The sequence below is a fragment of the Epinephelus fuscoguttatus genome, linkage group LG6, assembly GCF_011397635.1.
Source record: "Epinephelus fuscoguttatus linkage group LG6, E.fuscoguttatus.final_Chr_v1".
NCBI lineage: Eukaryota > Metazoa > Chordata > Actinopteri > Perciformes > Serranidae > Epinephelus > Epinephelus fuscoguttatus.
The window spans coordinates 32,284,772-32,305,161 of record NC_064757.1 but is presented as its reverse complement, the minus strand read 5'-3'; the positions used below and the strand labels follow the sequence as shown (position 1 = coordinate 32,305,161).

The 20,390-nt window shown below is 41.4% G+C and overlaps 2 protein-coding genes across 4 annotated transcripts in view; one reads left to right on the top strand and one right to left on the bottom strand.

Annotated features, from left to right (window-relative positions):
* Positions 1–1,236: 1,236 nt before the first annotated feature.
* Positions 1,237–20,390, bottom strand: part of pi4kab (phosphatidylinositol 4-kinase, catalytic, alpha b) — a 28,437-nt gene continuing 9,283 nt past the window's right edge. Inside the window, exons 20-55 of one of the 2 annotated variants that reach the window (XM_049578210.1) lie at positions 16,866–16,974; positions 16,150–16,286; positions 15,907–16,040; positions 15,733–15,815; positions 15,569–15,639; positions 15,332–15,456; positions 15,148–15,229; positions 14,955–15,038; positions 14,645–14,734; positions 14,173–14,292; positions 13,268–13,282; positions 13,027–13,119; positions 12,780–12,936; positions 12,540–12,667; positions 12,121–12,279; positions 11,508–11,659; positions 11,275–11,382; positions 11,056–11,183; positions 10,788–10,946; positions 9,657–9,736; positions 9,312–9,511; positions 8,671–8,761; positions 7,230–7,397; positions 7,023–7,076; positions 6,807–6,927; positions 6,574–6,703; positions 4,441–4,584; positions 4,250–4,320; positions 4,061–4,167; positions 3,839–3,943; positions 3,524–3,649; positions 3,288–3,408; positions 3,025–3,184; positions 2,841–2,930; positions 2,642–2,725; positions 1,237–2,369 (exon numbers count right to left, since the gene is read on the bottom strand). In XM_049578210.1, coding sequence (XP_049434167.1) covers positions 2,318–2,369; positions 2,642–2,725; positions 2,841–2,930; positions 3,025–3,184; positions 3,288–3,408; positions 3,524–3,649; positions 3,839–3,943; positions 4,061–4,167; positions 4,250–4,320; positions 4,441–4,584; positions 6,574–6,703; positions 6,807–6,927; positions 7,023–7,076; positions 7,230–7,397; positions 8,671–8,761; positions 9,312–9,511; positions 9,657–9,736; positions 10,788–10,946; positions 11,056–11,183; positions 11,275–11,382; positions 11,508–11,659; positions 12,121–12,279; positions 12,540–12,667; positions 12,780–12,936; positions 13,027–13,119; positions 13,268–13,282; positions 14,173–14,292; positions 14,645–14,734; positions 14,955–15,038; positions 15,148–15,229; positions 15,332–15,456; positions 15,569–15,639; positions 15,733–15,815; positions 15,907–16,040; positions 16,150–16,286; positions 16,866–16,974 — 4,038 coding nt within the window. In that variant the 3' untranslated portion in view covers positions 1,237–2,317. The remainder of the gene's footprint in view (positions 2,370–2,641; positions 2,726–2,840; positions 2,931–3,024; positions 3,185–3,287; positions 3,409–3,523; positions 3,650–3,838; positions 3,944–4,060; positions 4,168–4,249; positions 4,321–4,440; positions 4,585–6,573; positions 6,704–6,806; positions 6,928–7,022; positions 7,077–7,229; positions 7,398–8,670; positions 8,762–9,311; positions 9,512–9,656; positions 9,737–10,787; positions 10,947–11,055; positions 11,184–11,274; positions 11,383–11,507; positions 11,660–12,120; positions 12,280–12,539; positions 12,668–12,779; positions 12,937–13,026; positions 13,120–13,267; positions 13,283–14,172; positions 14,293–14,644; positions 14,735–14,954; positions 15,039–15,147; positions 15,230–15,331; positions 15,457–15,568; positions 15,640–15,732; positions 15,816–15,906; positions 16,041–16,149; positions 16,287–16,865; positions 16,975–20,390) is intronic. The other variant, XM_049578208.1, reaches the window with a different exon arrangement.
* serpind1 (serpin peptidase inhibitor, clade D (heparin cofactor), member 1) lies at positions 17,328–20,320 on the top strand. 2 transcript variants are annotated; one of them, XM_049578228.1, is made up of 7 exons: positions 17,328–17,389; positions 17,552–17,822; positions 18,178–18,821; positions 18,929–19,077; positions 19,193–19,317; positions 19,443–19,587; positions 19,704–20,320. In XM_049578228.1, exons 2-7 carry the CDS (start codon positions 17,560–17,562, stop codon positions 19,893–19,895), a joined length of 1,518 nt encoding a protein of 505 aa, XP_049434185.1. In that variant the 5' UTR covers positions 17,328–17,389; positions 17,552–17,559; the 3' UTR covers positions 19,896–20,320. The 2 variants fall into 2 exon arrangements, with proteins under 2 accessions (XP_049434185.1, XP_049434186.1); XM_049578229.1 differs by having other exon boundaries at positions 17,343–17,389; positions 17,538–17,822.

Here is a 20,390-nt window from a genome sequence, read left to right as displayed (position 1 = left end):
TTTTAACAGTTATTGATGATATTTTCCTTCCCTCTTACTGTAAAATGAAAGACCAATAATTAATTCACCACCATTGATCTTAAAACAGCCATACTGGGGGATGATGCCTTCAGCTGCAAGATCTCCTGATGCGGGTGCCTCACTGTTACAGCAAACATGAAATATAGAAAAATGATAAAACAGAGCAAATGATGTGCCACACAGCTGAGTTTTACAAAAAGAAACCCATCTCATTGATTGCACTTATTTGACAATTCTCTGTATAAATAACATGTTTAACTTATCAAGTGTCTTTCCAGTAGCACAACCTCCATGTTAACAGCCTACTGAGTTTTTGGATCACACTTTAAAAAACAGACTTTAAAGTAGCACTGACTTTTACTTTTTTTGTCTGGTCCACAAAAAAAACTAACTTTAAATCAGGAACACACTCGTCAGAGATTTAACCATTTATTGCAACAAATGGAGACACAGTTATACTTCACGCTTATGGCTCAACTCCCTGGATCAGACAAGCAGCATGCTAAACCAATACAGGGGGCGCAATGCAGAGACTCCCCAGAGGTTTACAAGAGTGGGCCCAAAGCAGGACATAAAATAATCTTTTTACTTTTAAGCCATGTTAGGACCCTGAATTAGAAAGCTGGAGGCTGGGGTGGTGGAGGCAAAGCTTTGCAAGCAGCAGCAGTGTGTGGCAGCATTAGTGTAACGGTTATTGGTGAGTAGCAGGCCATATTTAAATGATTGGATCATATTTAAAGCAGTAATCCAATCAGCTGGTGGTCAGCTGGTTACAGCTGGGGCATATGACATCTGTGTCCTGCATGAACTAATGCAAAGCTTCATTCATTGAAACTTATTTTTCTCTAACTCCCATTGCAGATGTGAGGCACTTAAACAGCACTTTGTGGTACCATAAAGTGTCTGCGCTATAAATTTTTCTATATAGGATTTATTTTACATATGTACAAGGGTGTAGGTTCCATTTCAACACATATGAAACGAGGGGTTTGGGGGTCCTCTCCCAGTGTGAAACATTTAATTTTCTGCATTCAGGTGATTTTTTTTATGCATCAATTTAGGGTGGAAATGTCTTTAATTTCCACAAAATAAAAGACCTCTACTACTTTCATGTTTTTATTGGTAGGGATTAATGGACATGTAGCCTGCATCCTCTCTGAAATATACGCCTCTGTATATATAACAACTGAAACACCACCAGCAAGCATAAGAATCTTTACGTTAATAGATCTTTATTTGATTTCATATCTTATGCATTCTCATTCAAAAGGCATGAAGATAGAAAAGGAGACAGAAAATGGTTCATGGATATAAATATACAAAGAGAGGCAAATCTTTACAATCAGTAACATTACATAAAGGCTTACGCTAGCCATATGGACATGAGGCACAGCACTTTGGATTACTAAAATAACTTTTCACCAAAAGCCACATTGGACACAGGCTACAGGGTAGTTACTGCTTAACTTCATGCAACTGCCCAACATTCAAGCTGTGTTTTTACCCTCATCAAAAAACAATAGAAAAGTCTGATTTATGTGCATTATCTTCCCCTCCCCCCTTTGGCAACGCTAAATGTACAAAACTCAGCCCCAGTGTTTCCCAGAACTTGTGTGCATTATTTCTCCCGTGTGAAGTGCGAATACGCAAACCCAAATGAACAGACAGTGTAACTCATGTATGTACAGTCAGTCGTCACTGTTAAATACAAGACGAGTACCATGCTACAGATCTAAGAACTCTGACTGGTCCAATAAAAAGAGAAGCACAGTAGTACAGTCAGGTACGACATGACAGAAGAGGCCACACTGGTCAGAACTGAAACCGTCTACTTTAGCTACTTCAAGTATCCAATTACATTTCAAACCCCGTCGAAAATCAACAGCTTTAAGAACCCACATTCACAAACATTACACATGATTTAAAATTGGCACAAAACTCTGATTAAGTGTTTACTCAACGTGCATGTTACTAAGAGCTTTTTTTCTTCTAAGTGCACAGAAGTCAAGATGCTAGTGCAATAATATAACAATAATTTATAATAACAATAACTTCAACATAAGATAATAAATAAGGGAACAAACATCTAATATAAAGAAAACATGGTCTGCGAGGAAACGAGAAGCAAAGGCAAACACAAGGAACAACGTCCAACAATCAGCAGAAACAATGAGCCACAATCTTCAATGGTGAACATTAACAGAGGCACACACACAAATGCACACACACACACACACACACACACATACAGACATCATGTACCACTCAATATATGCACATGCTTAGGCACAGACGTTTAGTATGGGATCTGGTTTTGGTAATACTGGATCATGTCGTAGGTTCGACTCCTGCAAGAGAGAAAAATATAAAAGCTGATAGCAAAGCAGAACAGCACGTACAATTAGCACAGCAGTCATGTCAGATAGGTCGTTCCATCGTGTTTAACTATATATCTTTACACGTTACAGTCGCAGCTGAAAATGACAGCAAACATAATCACGTTTGCTGATTTCTATCTGCAATTGAAAACAATATCTGATTCGGCCTATAATGTTTTCTGGAAACCAATATGAGTTAGAATATGAGCAGAATATGTAAACTGGTTGGCTCTTGCACTGACCTGTTGCTGAGGAAGCAGTTCTGGATAACTTTGATAATGAAGGCCGCTGCATCTTTCTCACTCAAACCAGGGTTAAATCGCTGCCTAAATGTGGGGAGAAAAAGTATGAGCAACAACAGCAAATGACATGCAAACTGCTTATTATCATTCACATTCACATTTACACACACATACAGACGCATCCACACGCCCGACTCACTTGAGCAATTTGATGGTCTGTCCTCTGAAGCAGGGAAGGCCAGTGTCCAGCATGAGTGTAACTAAGGAGACCACTCCATCCATGTAGGGCCTGATTCACCACAGAGACTTGTCTTAATGTTACACGTCAGCCATCTTGGTAATGAAATGAACACACTTGCTTTGTCACTTGCATGCACACTCACCTGACAGCCAGGTATCCCCTAACACACATCTCCATGAACCATTTGAAGGGTGTCGCCTCCATCTTCCCACCCATAATCATCACCATCTCGTCAGTGAGCTTGATATCTGGCTCCCAGCCAAGGTTCCCACCAGGAGAGCTCTCGAACATGAACCCGAAGTCTGGAAACACACACATTCACAAGGAGACACAAACACATTAGCTTAGGACCATACATACATATGAACTTCAATAAACACACGAGGAAATGCACACAATACACACCAATGTGGATGAGATGGCCCTGGCTGTCCAGCATGATGTTGCCGTTGTGTCTGTCTTTTATCTGCAGCAGGAAGAGCAGCAGGCTGTAAGCTGCCATACTGCGGATGAAGTTGTACCGTGCCTGAAAGAGAGGTGTTGAAAAGATAAATGTGAGCACTCATTTTACAATTTTACAGGCGTACATGACTGAGAAATGACTGGAAAAGCCTGTTAAAGCCTGTTTTTTTGGCATTTACCTTCTGGAATGCTAGTGTGGATTCGTCTCCATACTGGTTCCTGAAGTAGTCGTACATGCCAAAGTCCGTCTGTCGGCCCAGCTGGTCACGAGACTTGCAGTCCGGGATGCACTCGATCACTCCACACTGTGGTGGAACATCAGAAGTAGGAAGTATGAGAAGTTGTTTGATTACAGGGGGAAAGTTAGTCTCAGAGGAAAACTTGTTTTGGAAATTCAGTAGCTCCTGTCACAAAGTAATATCAACATCGTAACACCTCAGAGCTCCAGGCTCAGGCCCACCTCTGGTAGATGGACAACATTTAGATGAACTTACACCAGGGGCTGTGGCCACCACCCTGTAAGGAAACACGTAGAGATCCAGGCCCACCAGCTGGAAGATGTTCTTAAACAGGCTGATGATCTGAAGAGCCAGCATGTCCTGTGAACACAAAGGACGAAATGGTAAAAAAAAAGGGAATTCAAAGGAAGATGTCATTAAATGGATGGGACATAGCAGTGTGGTAAGTGAAAGGAGAGGAAACTGTGAAACTGAGACCTGTCTGCAGTCATCTCCCACTTTAAAGATGGCCGCCTGCCAGCAGATTCTCTTGGCCACCTCTTCATTCTTCTCGTCATCTATAGAATCTGAGCGACACTTCAGACCTGAGGGGAAGATGTCATGACTCATTCATCTGTGCACAAATCTGAGAAATACAACATCTACTCGTTTTAACATTAGCAGTACCTTCTTTTTCCAGCTCACTGACTCCACACCTCTTAACTTTGAATTTAGCCAGGTAGGGAGCTTTGGCAGCGCTACACAGAGACACAAAGCGACGATGAAAAGTGCTTTTGTAAGTTCACAGAAGTAGTCACATTTCTTTGTAAATCCTGGAAACAGTTTTGAGCATTATGGAAGATGCGTTTGAGGCCCACCTTTGCATGGGGGTGCCAGACTTGTAGTCTATATCCAAAACTATGGCCTCTGGGTTACTGGGCAGATAGCAGCCAGGTTGGACTTTGATCTGTGACATGGCCTCCAGGCAGGCCCTCTTCCTCTCCTCCCCTTTGGGAAAAGGTCTGATGAGGACAAACAAAAACAACTTGAGGACACAGAGTTTCCACACCTCTATGACTGACTGTACCAAGAACAACATGCATGGGTATCTCACTGCATGACTTAATGCCACAAGTGACAGTCAGGCTCTGCTGTTATTCACAGAGGGGAGTCACTGGGGTAGAGAGTAATAGAGAGTGTAAGCCAGGGGACAGAACAAGTTTCCCCCCTGGATAGTTGCAATTAACGCTGTAATGAGGGTTGTGTAGTCTCTAGTGGGCTGACAAAACACTCTGTACGAACAAGCAGTAATGGCCTGTCAGAAAACTTCCAGACCGGTGAATAATCAAAGAGACAGTGCAGCAACAAATGGCTAAACAAATGATCAACAAAGGGATTAAGAGAGTAAACCACAGGTGGTACAAGGCAGGGAAAAGAACAAAACATCTTGGCTTGGCTTGCTCAGGGGAGCACTTGTTATCACTTCATAAACACCTTGAAGATCACCTGGAGGATTCTGTTTAAGACAAAAGTTAAACTCTAGTACTACTTTGAGGCCTTTGGCAAAGATCAGTTTCTTAGCTGCTTCATAAAAGTTTCTCTTTTCTCTCACTGTCCCTGTCAAGACTATGAGCGTATTATACTGTATGAAGAACGTCAGAGATAAGGTTGAAGCCAAAACAAGTGTGTTGACAAAGTGATGAAAATGAGATAATGACAATAATGACATATAAAATTAAGTGGAGCAGAAAGGGGAAGACATAGAAATTCAGTTTATGTCTTACATAACAGGGATTGCAGACCTTGTTAAATCCTGTCAACTACAAGTAACATTTACTCTACTGGCAGAGGACACAGCCATCAATTTGTATTAGATGTTTTTAAAGCAGTCCCAGCTTCCAAACTGTCCCAGCTCTCACCTGCAGTACTAAAACTCTGACAAAAAACACATTTAATGAAGTATTTCACTGCCGGAAAGATCATCTTTTCATAAAAGTGGACTGCCTTTGCAGTTGCCATTTGCAAATTGTCCAATGGCAAATTGGTGCTACAGGACCAAAGAAAACACAGAAGAAGTGCTGTGGCATTTGCTTTTACTCAGGAGGTAAAAAACCTACAACTACTAGAATGCACTGTCCTGCACTGGACCAATTAATGCTCCAGCTGATGGATGACGTAACCAAGTTGCCTGTCTTAAAGCAACATGGTGGCCAGCTGGTAACAAACAATCCTGCATTACAGTTAAACAGTAAGCTAAAATGTGTTTATGAAAACATTTTAAATGAGAAACAGTAACAAAATATCGGCTCATATTTGAACAGCACTGCTTAATTTACTGTTTGATTTGAATTTTTTTGTTTTTACAATACAGGGTACAGTATGGCAGCCAAATGTTGTATTATAGTCAAACAGCGCATTGAAATATGTTTCTGAAAACATCTCAGGCGAGAAATAGGCAACAACAGTAACAGAATATTGGCTTATCTTTGATCAGCACTGCCTAGTATTTAGCGTCTGAGTTTGAGCCAGAGAGACAGAGAAAGAGGGGTGGCTTTGTCTGCTTCTGTACTCTTTGTGTCCATGGCTGCGGTGGGTATCCAAAAATGAGGAAGTGCAAGCTGTAGTTTGACCAACAGACCAAGAGCCAGAGAAAATTTGCAGGATAATGCGGCTAATGTGCAGGAATACCTGGGCCCTGGTAAAATGGAGGGAAGTCTACCACATTCATTTATACATACGTCCCACATTGTTATAATGCAAAGTTGGCTGTAAATCAGCAAGCTCTCCCTTTAAGTAAATGTTTGTTGTGGTGGAACCTCAACCAAATTTCAGGTGTCTAAAAACTGATACTTGCACTAAACTGAAATCAATGGATGTCAGTAGGCAGTCAGTCTAAAATGTTATGGCAAGTTTGGGAAAAGTGCAACAGTAATGTAAAAAATATGCTACTGTAATTAACAGCCTAAAAGTTGAATAACGCACAGTAGTGAAAAAGTAAAGCGTGTTCATACTTGATAATGGCTGACACATTGGTGATCTTGTTAAAGAAGTCAAACTCTCTTTGGTAGAAGTCTTTGGCCGGGCCTGACAGAGAGCCAGTGATCTCCTCCACCATCTGCTCCAGCAGCTCTCCGATGTCAGCTGCAGGGACAGAGAGGATCCAAGTCTTTAACATTTGTATGTTCACATGTCGTGGTGCGAATGTGTTGAGTCAGTAAAGAGACAATGAGGATGATTATCTCACGGTCTTTCTGGTTTCCTTCCTCATCCAGGTATATGTTGGTCTTCATGTTCCAGATGAACTGGTGTGCCAGAAGCTGAGACTTCTGAGCGGCCCACAGGATGTACTCTCTCACATAACCCATCTACACCAGGTTGTAACAGGAAAGAAAGATCATTTCATAATCTGAAGATGCATGGGCTTTAAATGGATTAGCTGACTCATAGATCTGATATTTACCTTGTCATAACGAAGCGCTTGGACAATTTGAGGAATGTAAAACAAAATGGCATCCTAGAAATGGTGGGAAAAATCATATTTATCAGCAAGAAATAAATGTGTCCTACCAATGATGTGGGCATCACTTTGGCTAATTGGGGAACAAAAATAAATTCAACAGTAAGGACAACCAGCAATTGTGTACGTGTAGCACATGTGTGAACTTACAGGGGGAAAAGAGCGGAGTACTTTGACCCCGTACTGAGCTGTGAGGGGGTGAGGGGGGTACAAGGAGGAGAAGTAGGACAGTCCAGTTGGGGGATCTGCTGGTGCCCAGCACAGGATATGACTCAGCTCTGGAGAGTCAGCATCAATGGTGTGCCACGTCACCAGGAACTGAAGAAAACCAAAAAAGAGAGAAACTAAATTGAGAGATCGATAGACTGTACTTAATGTTCAGCATGCATCACAGGATCCATATTCCCGCATCAAATATGTCACAGCTGATGCAAGGCTACAGCCCCAAGCCTGATGGTGTGCTAATTAGCCTCCAGGGGTCACTGTGTTTATTAGTTACTAAAGTGACTGCAATAAACACCTATAAGATGTCAAGGAGGATCATGTACTAAATTATGGTGGCCTTTGGGGAGGGCCGTGCTCTGTTTCCCCTGCTTCGTTTTTAGGCAGGTAAGAGGCTCATTAAGACTTCAGTCAGGTAGAATTAAATGAAGAGGACTGGAGGAAGCTGGAGGGAGAGAGATTACTTTGACAACATTTCTCTAGTGACAGAATATGGTCAGTGAGAGCAACACACTGAGTGACAAACTTCTTACGTTTAACTTTTGTTGAAACTTAACAGCATGGAGAAGTGGGAACTTAAGAATTCAAGGAACAAATTACTTTAAACATCACGTGAGAAAACTGAAATACCAAAAACCAAAGAGAGCCAACAGCACTCAATGAAATGACAAAAATCTTGCTGAAGATAAAAGTGTAGCTATGGTTATAGATGACTGTAATGGCTCTATATATGTTTCATTCAAATGCAAAATGAGGTCAAGAAAGGGTGTTAGTCACAACAGATCTTTCGATTTATCATGAAAATAAAAAAAGAAAAAGTGATGAAAAAATATGAGCGGAGTGGAAAGACAAACTACCAACTTGTCACGGTACAGTGACAGCAATCAAACCTCACGCAATGAGTAAGCATGTAAGTGTAATATACATGCTGGTAGAAAAATAAAGCCTACTATACCAAACATGCATGAGCAGAATTTAGCCACAAAATATGTGGGGTTCATAGAAACCAGTCTTGTCCAGAGGCTTAAACCTGTTACAGAACTTAAACCCACTTAGTAAAAATGTGTCCTTGTCCTTATTATTATTTATTTATTTTTAGATATTTTTTGGGGCATTTTTGCCTTTATAGATAGGACAGTTAAGCATGAAGGGGGGAGATAGAGAGGGGTAATGACATGCAGCAAGGGGCCACAGGCTGGAGTCGAACCCGGGCCGCTGCGGCAACAGCCTTGTACATGGGGCGCCTGCTCTTTCCACTAAGCCACCAATGCCCCATCCTTATTATTTTATCATTATCTACATATCAATAACACGATGGCAGACATAACTGTCATCCTGTCAGTTTGTAGTGGCAGGTGGAGGACCTCACCTTGACTGCTTCTGGAACATCACATACAGCAGCCGGATCCATTCGCACTAGGCGAGTCACCTCAGAGACAATCACCTCTGTGTTTTTAAATCTGAAAAACAAAAACAAATTGAATAGGTGTATGCCCAATGACTGACTTTATCTGTTCAGATAAAATGCAGTTTAATAAACTTGCACCTATGTGTGTATGAACTACATTGTGTATGGATAAAGTCGGTGCTTGACAGGTCCACTTGCCAGTTATGTTTGCTTGATGACAACAAGAAGATTGCTTAAGTTGCAGTATAAGTAAATCATAGTCTGTGCATCAGCCATTTGTTGGTGAATGTATAATGCACATAAAGGAAAAATGTTGAGGGTAGTTTCATTCAGCTAGAAATTGTAGCTGTCTACACACAATAATGCTGTAGGATGATGTCACAAGTACATCACTGAATTATCTGTCTGCTTTGTTGTGTTATACTACAACCATCACTCGATTACTTCTGGCTGCAGTAAAGGGCAACAATGTGCGATGGTTAAGGCTTTCGGCTTTTAAAAACTTCACTTCCTGGCTTGTGTGGGACAATTTTATTTGTTAGACAAAACCTATACCTACTGATGAAACTTGGGGATGTAATGCATTTTGTCTCTCTGTGTACCTAGCAGGCAGCTGCAGGGCGAGGTAAGGTGCTATGCTCCAGGCCAGGTTGATGTTGTCCTTCCACTGTTTCTCCGTCAGACTGATGTATTTGGATCTCCAGTTAGCAATGCTGGTCTCCACCGACTGCTCAGTGGCGATAGCGAGCTCCTGAGTGGATAATGGGTTGTACCATGTTGTCAGCCGCTCAATCTCGCTGGCCTAAAAGAGACACGCAGAGAATGGGATTCATCATAATGACCCAATATGGTGTTAAGTATAGATCTACATGCAGAAATGTTTGATGCAATTTTCTTTATTATCACACATTTGTGAATACAGATAGTGGTTGAAAAAAGGTAAATACCAGTAGAGCCAGTAAAAGAGTTCGGCGTTTCATGTAGTACTTGTGCAGCTGAGTGCCTCTGTTGCTTTTTTTAGACAGTCCTGAAACGTAACAAGAGCAATACATCAGTGATACATAATGAGAGAGGAAATATTATATTATCGAAAGCTTGTTTCATCGATGAATAAGAAGCAGATGGAGGTTTAGGTTCACTGTGACCATTTTTGCAGCACATAGTGTGATCTAGCACAGCTCATTTTATGATGACTTTGGTATTTTTCACTCTGGACTATATTTTCCCATGTTTCTGTATCTAAGTGACTAATGGAGATAACAATTTTTGAAACTGGTCCAGTATTGAAGGAGACCACTGCAGCCAGCAGCTGCAAAACAAGCTGCAATTTAACCTTACAGGCATTTGTGCATTGTCAGTTTATGTCCACTAAAAGTGTTTGTTTTTCTACTGACTGGCTCAGATTATTAAAGGAGTCTGACAAAATTATGGAAAGGATCCCTTAAGCGTTGCTGAAGTGTAAGATCTTTTCTGTTTAACCAGAAACAGCCATGAACTTGCTATCGCCAAACCTACCAGACTCCATTTAAATAATGAGTAATTTTAGCATGTACAGAGCCAGCATATTTTCACATCTACCTTGGTGAGTTAAGGGTTTACTTCAGTCAAACCAGAGTTGGTGATTGTTGGAAAGGTGGGAAGACGAACCAAGATGGTTTCAGTGTGTCATATGTTTTCTTTGTGGACTTTACATGATGTGTGTTTTACAGTGATAAAATTACTGTTTATCTAAATGGAGTCTGGCGTTTTGGCAATAGCAAGTTCATGACTGTTTTAACAACACTGTAGGGAACCTTTCAATTACAGTATATTGTCAGACACTTATTACAACAGTCTGAGCCTGTCAGTGGCAAAAACAAGCGCTTTTAGTGGATGTAAAATGAAAGTGCACAATTTCCTAATGAATAATGAAGTTTGTTTCAACATTGTCAGCTGCAGCCCTCTTGCTTACTAGCAGACCAATTTCAGAAACTCCATTAGTCACTTAGACATAAAAACAGGGGAAAATAGCATCCGGGTTAAAAAAAAACAAAAACAAAGTTATCCTTTAGGTTTAACATCCTGTGTGTGTGTTTTACCTGATTTCTTTGACAGGGTGGACATCCCTGAGGACAGAGGGTAAGTGTTGATCCACCCCTGAGCCACCTGCTGCCTCTGGCCCACAGCTGCATCAAGACTGTTCCTGCTATCTGTCACTGCCACTACAGAAAGGCTGTTCACAGACATGTCTTGGGGATCTACACAAAGGAAAATCAAACATAAAGTGTAGATTATTGGGTTGTGTGAAGTTTCTAATTCAGTTATCATTAGTTGAAGATGAGGCCACTGTGTTTTTAAGTGTTGTACCTGGAGGAACCAGCTGGTTGGCTGCCAGATACTTCTTGTCAGACTGCAGGCTGGCGTAGAACTTGATCATTATACTGATGTCTTCTCTCAGCCTCTTATCTGTCTGAGTGGGAAATTTTGGAGTGACACTGCACAAAGACAGAGGTGGCAATGAAGTTAATGAACAGGGAGATTAGAGTTTCCTTTTTTGCCTACGAAACAGATTACAGTTTTTATTACCTGAAGTAGTCAAAAGCAGTGGAATAGATCTTCTCTCGGAGCACATTTCTGATGGTGGCATTTGTCACAACATCAGCATGCAGAAGAGTCAGACCCAGAGTCAGCAGTCTGAAATAAAGCAAAGTGATGACACAACAGTCTTGTCATGTTTAGTATACAGTATTTCTTGTAGGTTATTACTACAGCATGTAAGATAAAAACCAATCTGCTGTTGTAATAATGAGACACAGTACCTGAATCTTGGTCCAATGGCAGCAACATGTCGGTTCAGGCTACTTTTGGGGCCCCCGACGCTCAAAGACAAAGATCTCTGCAAAATGGCTGTGAAGATTTCCACCTGGTCAGCACTGCTGTACTTGGCTATCTCAAATCTCTGCACTAGGAACTGAAGGGAGAACAGAAAGAAAGAATGAATAATGAATCTACCCTTTAAATAAATAACTCAGTTTTATTAAAAATACGTCGAATGATAGAACCATTCTTAGTGAAAATCAGACTGAAACTCAGTGGAAGGATAAACTCTACATAATGAAAATATTGTATTTAACTGTGTAAGAAATAGAAGCAATATAGAAGCTCACAGGTTTCTTCACAATACAATATAATGTTGATTCTTTGGACAACAATACTGATGATGCTGACATAACAAAGTCTGCCACAATATGATTCAAAATGCCATAGGAGTTTGAAAACAAAAATGCATCTTAAAGATCATGGTACGTATCAATGTTTTCACTTTGCATCTATGATATTGGATCATTGGTCACTGAATCAATATAGCGATCCAGATCACTGTATCATCAGACCATTAATAAAAGCAGTAGTTTATGTCAGTGTGTCACTGACCTCTATCCAGAGGAAGTGAGGAATGACGTCAGGTGCACAGGGTGCAGGTGGACTCTCCTCTGAGACAGCCAGAGGGCCGGTCTCCACCTTAGCCTCCGAAAACAAACCCATCTTCAGCTCTACTGTCATCTGCCAAGCTCCTGCCATCTCACGCATAAACTAGGCAGGTGGAAAAGAGAGGAGAAGAAGAGTCAGACCCCATCATTTACAAAAGCTGGCTCTAAACAAAAAGCATGAAGTAAAGAACCTTGGTGTTATTTTCGACTGTGACCTGTGTTTTGAACCCCAAAGTTAGAAACATTGCCCAAAATGCCCGTACCTCTTTTATCTTAAGACACTGAAAAACTTGCTCATGCTTTTATCCCCAGCAGACTTGACTACTGTAACGTGATTTTAGGAAAAGTAATAAATATACATACTGGTACTTCCACCCCGTTGCGTGCAGCCAGGAGCCATTCCCAGCAGGCGATAGTAGTTTCCATGCCGTGTTCTGTAAACATCTTCAGAGGAGACCAACACAGATGGTGCAGCAGCTGAGGATCGCAGTCTGAAAGACAAAATATAGAAAGTTACCAAAACTGAATCATCTAAAAAAATAAATAAATAAATAACCAGCACTATTGCTGAAAGACATTAAATACAAAATAGAATGTGCTCACTTTTGGTGGTTATAAGCAGAGCAGCCATCTTGAACATGGCCTGGGTGAAGGCCTCTGGGTCTTTTTTGTCCAGAGCACTAGTCATCTGATGGATCATCAGCTTGTTGAGGTCTGACTGGCTGTGAGTCGCCTCTGAGAACTGGATCATACCAGCCACCTTGACAGCACATAAACAGACAGGTGTGAATCAAACTGTATGCAGACAGTCTAAGAAAGTCACATCACCTTCATAAAAGTAAGACTTCACCTCTCCTGTGTAGCGGTTGCGCAGGTTGAGGGATGCCATGAAGTTGGAGTAGTCTTTCTTCACGCATGCTGGTCTCTCAGTCAGCTGGGTGGTCTAATGAATAACACAGTTTAGGGGCCACTTAGGTCCACACTATCATAAGCTACGAAGGTAAGATACATAGCTGTACTCTGACACTTCTGGATATACTGAAGGTATCATGTCTGAGCCCTGTCTCTCTGTATTTAGAGTTCAGACCAACCTGAGGGAAAGCAGCCTACGGTTGGCCACATGGTGGAGGACAGCACCAGCATGACCGGTTAGCCAAATGGGCAACCAGCCAATCAACCCACCCGTCCATTGCAGGTAAGTAACCAGGTAGCCAGCAAATCCGCAAACCAGCCAAGCAACCAGGTAGGTAGTTCGGTGCAGTTTAATAAAGACAAAATACAACAAATGAAGCAAATGAAAAGACAGATATAGCAGAATGCAAGCCCAAGAACACAAAGGCAACGCATAGCAAGCAAAATAACATCACACACACTGGTAAGCATGCACACATGGACGTACAATACTATACACAACTAGACAAGTAGACCAGTGTTTAGAGAGCTAGAGAGTACAATAGAACACATAATAAAACACATATATAGATACGAGACACTTCTGCTCAGTGTTAACAAAACTCCAAAGACTTCGACAAAGCAACTAAATGGCACATTTGTTAACTGAAAAAGCCATTAATGTTGGACAAATGTTAATAAGCATCAAATCAACAAGCCCGAAAGGCCAAAGGTAGAACACAAATATTGGTTTTAAGTTTGCTGTATGTTCAAACAATGTTACAAAAGTGCTGCGTCCTTCTTGATACTTCAGGAAGTGACAAGGCATTTCTCACTGCCTGGGGTAACCTCAATATTTAAACAACAAAACTTTGCTAAGACTGTGTCGTTGTGGTTGTTGTGGTTTTAATGTTTCGTTAAAGTGACAGACTGACATTTTTTCCTGCAGCCTTACAATATACAAAAACGCAACAGGCAGCTCAGATTAAGACCTAAGCATTAATTTGGGATGTGTAGTTTTGTATAAATCTAGCTCGCCCTTAATGTGGGGCGAGGGTTTGTGTACAAACATGCAGGGATGCCCGCACATGTGTGTGACACTCACGCCCAGTGTAGTACTCTGTCTGTTGTAGCCTGCGAAGTGCAGTATGCTCTCTGTGGCCATGGCCAGGCCTGTATGTTGCGATAGTCCTGACACCCAGTTCTGATGCTTGTTCAGGTACTCCTGCACAAGACACAACACACAGGTTAGATATTAGCATGGAGTAAAAGAGAGAAAAGGGGAGAAGGAGAAGCAGTAATGGAACAACAATGACAAGTATCCTCTATAGTCAAAATATGCAAGGATTTCCCTCAAAAACAAATGAGTTATTTGGGGTATTAGGTTACTATTTCTTATTTTCAGAATAACTACTCTTCTTTTTGTCTTAATCAAAGGGAAGCACTAGCTACAATTAAATCAACCCTCTTTATTGAGTGTGTGTTGACCATCTTCTTAACGTGTCTGCTACACTGACCTTTCTGATGTCAAAGAAGAGATCTCCACACTGAGGGAACATAAAGGTAAAGAAACTCACCTGCAGGTGGGACTTTGTGACTGAAGGGGCCCATTTCATTGCCTCTTTCAGGATCTCACCACAGCGAGCAGCGAAGTCCTTCACTATGCTCTACGAGGAGATAAGGAAACCAGGATTCAACCATTTATGAAATACAGACTATGAAATACAGAAGGGCTGTTAAACAATCGATTTCAATAATATATATCACTAAACACAATTAAACAATCCAGTAAGAGCAAAGACTGAGGGAGAAAAGAGGCTACTGTCTTCAAAACCAATGCTTTGCTGTCCTCTAGTGGTCCAAAGTGTAATACCAGGCCAAACTCACCTCTCGGGCCTCGTATGTATCAGGAACAGTGATACTGTACGGGGTGTCTGGAATGTCATAGTACGGCTGATCCTTGTGGATGTCCTAAATATAAAGAGAATATCCCACTAATATTCCACTCCTGTTTATCACAGGAATTAAAACAAACACTCTGACACTATGTTGTTCACACCAGACCTCTGTTCATACTTACAGCACTTAGTGACAGAGAGAGTGTCTGCAAGATGTCCAACATGGTCTTCAACACACGACCGCTCCAAAGCAGATGGGGGAAACTTATAGAAGTAAAACAAATGAGAAATAGGATTCATCCTGTGTACAACATGGTGGTGGTGGTGGGGGTAGGCATACACAATTTTTGGATCATTAACACTCACGTCTCAGCCAAACCAGAAAGGTATTTGTCCGCCACTCTGCGGATCCTCTTGTGGGTGTGGTTAAAGTTGATCAATAAGAATTGGGCGTGTCGCTCTAATTCCTCCTCATTCTCTTTGGTCTTGGGCTAAAGCATGAGAAACATGATTTGACTGTTACTCAGTAATATCAAAGAATACAACATGTGGTCAACGAGACGTCCAAGCTTTTTGAAATTGAAGAGAAACCATATTACCAACCTTCTCAGCCATCATCTGGAGGAAGACGTCAAACACCTTATCGCCAACACAAATAATGCACTGCAGCATGCCTGAGAAGATTTTAAAAAAGGGGATTTGAGAAAATGAATAAGACTATATGAGGAGAAAAAATGGCCAAAGGTGAACAGACGTAAAGCACTTACCAGATTTGTCTTTCTGGATGGCTTTGTCTTCAAAGTACCGAAACATGACCTGGAACCTGTCAGGGTCATTGGAACGCAGCATCCTGAAAGATAATACAAAGTGTCATCATTTGATGTCACAATAAACACAAAATGAGCAATGTAAACCAAATACAGAAGAGTAAAGCAGCTGACCTCATGTATTCTAGTCTGTAGACTGAGAGCAGGTACGTGGACATGGCGAAGTCTAGCCTGTTAATGAGGGCAGATCCTTCAGGAGGTGGATCAAGGAGATTGCTGATGGTTGCCCGCAGCTCACTCAACTCGGCCTAATGGACAGAAGTGTACTTTTTAAAATTTAGTCCCGATGTTTATGATTTCAGAAGTTTTTTTAACTTCCTAACTCCAAGAAAAAAGCCTAAATTGTGAACACTGTACCGGTGTGACTGTATCATTTTTCAGGGCAGAGTTGTATTGCAGTTCGGAGCGAAGAGGTTCTCCACTGGGGAAGGTGAGAAGAGGAGACGTGATGGCAATCTCACACACACCTTCGTACCACTCCTCTGGCCAAAGCCCTGAAAGGTACAAATAAATTTTTTCCAGAAATGCAGGAAACCTCTGGACAGTTATGTCTGACGCTGATGTTGGTAAAATCTTTGCTTTGAATTAATTATGTAGAGCTGTGAAAAAACACTTCTCAGTATGTGGGTTGATACTGATAAGAGAAAAAACAAACATCTGTTTAATTGGTTATTTGATGAACCATTTTTTTCACACAGATAAAATATTTCTATTTCCCCATCTGGTGTGAAACAAATCTCCATAATTACTTTGAGGTAAATTCATGGTGTTATTACAGCAGCTCCTTATAACTCTTCTTGAGATAGCCTGGGTAAACTGAGATAATAAGATATATGACCTACAAATGAAGGCAAAGAGCACCCTGATGTTTTGTAATGCCACAGGTCAAAGCTGAGTTCAAAACAACAATATTGAACGGGGAAGACATTTTGTGATTTGGGGAAGCTGTTGACTCTGTAACAAAATCAGAGAGTGTGCCTTTATAAATTAACTCACACTCAATTTATGTGACATTATCCAGAAGTGTAAAAGGTTTCAACTAAATATCTAGCACGCTGAAATCAGTTGCTCACCTGATCCCTCCACAGCAAAACCCATGACCACCGAGTACAACCAGAAGTCCCTGAACAGCTTTTGGAGACGGGGCTTGGCCTCTTTGATTGGCGGAAGCCGTCGGGTCAGCTGTGAGTTAGAAAAATGTACACAAGAAAAGGGTGAAAACTGTGGAGTGATTATTGTTGCACTACTCAAACTGTCTCGTTCTGTCAAAAGGGAATCTAAAGGAGTAATACATGTTGAATTCCTTCATATACAAATAGCTAAAATTATTTTCAATAAGCTGCAAACAGAATAAATTAAAGAGAACAATAACTGAAAACTAGCCCTAAAATATTTTATTACAACTAAATTTTCTTAAGAGATGAGCTGAATTGTGAAGAGTTAAAGATTTTAGTCAGTCACAGCACTTTTTGCTCTGTTTGATCTGGTCTATTTGTTCAGGAGGAGCCCACATCAAAGTTCAGTTTTGTATTCAATTCTTTGCTCTTAGTCCTACACACAAGAGCAACACAGCACTTCCCGTCAGCTCACAGTAAAGGTAAGACATTTGGGACTGCTGTTAAGGGGATTTTATGGAAGATATTTTGTATTTTTACCCAGTAAAGGCCTGACTTTACTCCTAAAACGTAATTTCAATTCTTCTAAATGTTGATCTGATCATTAATTAGGTCATATTAAATGTACAGTCCCTTTGCCTCAGCCTTCAGCATGCGGGTCATCACCGTCATCTCTGTGGCCTGTCTGCTGGTCAGTCCATCCCTAGCTGGGATCAAAGACCTCGGCTCCCACTTCACTGAACCTGAACCGGAGCCCAGAGGCTTTGATGCAGGGGGGGCAACAGATATGGAGGCCGTCCCCTTGGAGTTCCACAAAGAAAACACTGTCACCAATGACCTGATTTTTGATGGCTTCGAGGACGAAGATTATATTGATTTTGAAAAGATCCTGGCTGCTGGCAGTGATGACTACATGTGAGCATTAACTGTTAAGGATTATATGAAAAAGAAAATGTTGAGGAAAAAAGCTGAGGTGTGAAGTAATTAAATAAAAATATATGAGTTGCCTGGTGGAGGCCTAACAGCGACAGCGCTTATCATTGACTTGGTGCCAACTTGGCGGGATTTTCCCGATTCAATGCCGAGAATATTCATACGTATAAAAGTGTATATAAATATTGTGTGTCATAAAATACTTACGCATCCAAAAAAGACAAGTTACATATATAGCAGATTGTAAAATGAAGTGCTTTGAGTCTTCTGGAACAAAATACCAAAACAAGATCAGAGTGATTTTTGAATGTCTGAATAATGAGTTTATATTTCTCAGTGAAGGGGACGAGATAGATGACATTGCCACACCAGCCCCAGACATTGACATCTTTGCCGAACCCTCCGACCCAAAGATCCGCCGTGCCAGACTCCTGCGACTGTTCCAAGGTCGGTCTCGCCTCCAGCGCCTCAACATTGTTAACGCCCATTTCGGCTTCAACCTCTATCGAAGTCTTCGTAACGACGTCAACCAGACTGACAACATCCTGCTAGCACCCGCTGGGATCTCCATCGCCATGGGGATGATGTCTTTGGGAGCAGGACCTGGAACGCACGATCAGATCTACAAAGCTCTGGGATTCGCCGAGTTTGTCAATGCCAGCCATCACTATGACAACACGACAGTGCACAAGCTCTTCAGGAAGCTGACGCACAGGCTCTTCAGGAGGAACTTTGGTTACACACTACGCTCTGTTAACGATGTCTACGTGAAGAAGGATGTCACAGTGAAAGACACGTTCCGTACAGAGACAAAGGCTTATTATTTTGCAGAGCCACAGTCAGTGGACTTCAGGGACCCGGCCTTTCTGAACAAGGCTAACCGTCGCATCCTAAAGCTGACCAAAGGTCTGATCAAGGAACCGCTCAAGACTGTGGACCCAAATATGGTGCTGATGCTGCTCAACTACCTGTACTTCAAAGGTGAGTGAAAACAGAGACACACTGTCCTCCACCTACTTTAAATGATGATGCAGAACTTTGAGGAAAGTAACAGTACAATCTGTTTTGTTGTTTGTTTGTATTAACAGGTACATGGGAACAGAAATTCCCTAAAGAAATGACTCACTATCGCAACTTCCGAGTTACAGAAAAGACAAATGTACGCGTGCCAATGATGACCAACAAAGGAAACTATCTGGCTGCTGCCGACCACGAACTAGATTGCGACGTCCTGCAGGTGGGGGGCTTTGGACTGATTTCAAATTTGAACTTGGCATCTGAAGAGTGACAAACTGATCCACAAACAAGTCAACTAGGCTGCATAATAATGATGTAAACTTTCTTATTCATAGCTCCCTTACACAGGACAAATCAGCATGCTCATCGCCTTGCCCAGGAAGATCACTGGCATGAGGACCCTGGAGCAGGAGATCTCTCCCACTGTTGTCAACAAGTGGCTCAAGAACATGACAAACAGGTCAGCGGCACTCTCCCGACAAACTAATGAATAGCTGAGAAAACACACTGGCTTGGGTTTAAATGATGAAAATATTTATATTTAAAAGCTATACCATGAGGAAACCTTACTTTTCTTCCCTTCAGAACTCGAGAGGTGGTGTTACCTCGGTTTAAACTGGAGCAGAACTACGACTTGATTGTAAATATGAAGGAGATGGGCCTCACTGACTTGTTCCAGGAGGCTGGAGATTTCTCTGAAATGACCTCTGAAAAGGTTTTCATGAACTGGGTGAGTAAGACTAAATCTGCCATGAGGCAAACATCAAACATTCAGTCACCTGGACACCTTATAAACTGCAACAAACTAGTTCAAAATAACAGAAGCCTTCTGATCTTCCTCCCCAGCTGAAGCACCAGGGAACCATCACTGTGAATGAGGAGGGGACTGAGGCTGCTGCTCTGACCCAGGTGGGCTTCATGCCCCTCTCCTCTCAGATCCGCTTCACCGTGGACCATCCCTTCCTCTTCCTGATCTACGAGCACCGCACAGACTGCCTTGTGTTCATGGGCCGGGTGGTCAATCCTTCGCAGAGCTAAATCTGACCCAAAGGCACTTTTAAACAGCTAAACTATTAGCCTACAAATCCCAAGTTTGGTTTGATATTCCGACTAAAACATTTCTGATTTTGGTGTTTTTTAATAATCAGCGACTTTTATTAGTACAATATGTGCATGTAACTTCAAGTAATGAGTCTTTACGTGTATGTAGTCTCGTTCTCAACACTTAAACTTTTCGTTATTTCTCAAAGTGCTGTGAGTCTGTCTGAGTGTATCAATGAAAGTTTGTTATCTGTCTGTTAATGTTTTATCTTGTGCAATGAAGCAAGTGCAGAAATGTACTAAAAAAACTGACATTATGCAACCCTCACTACCCTAATGTGATATTGTAATAAGTGCAGAAAGACTATGGAAACAAGAATAACACCAAGAAGGGGATAATAAAATAATATATAAAACTACAAGCTAAGAATTTCTATGAAAACAGCTTAAAATTGTTACATTATTATTTTTTCTGAAAAGGTAGAACTTTAA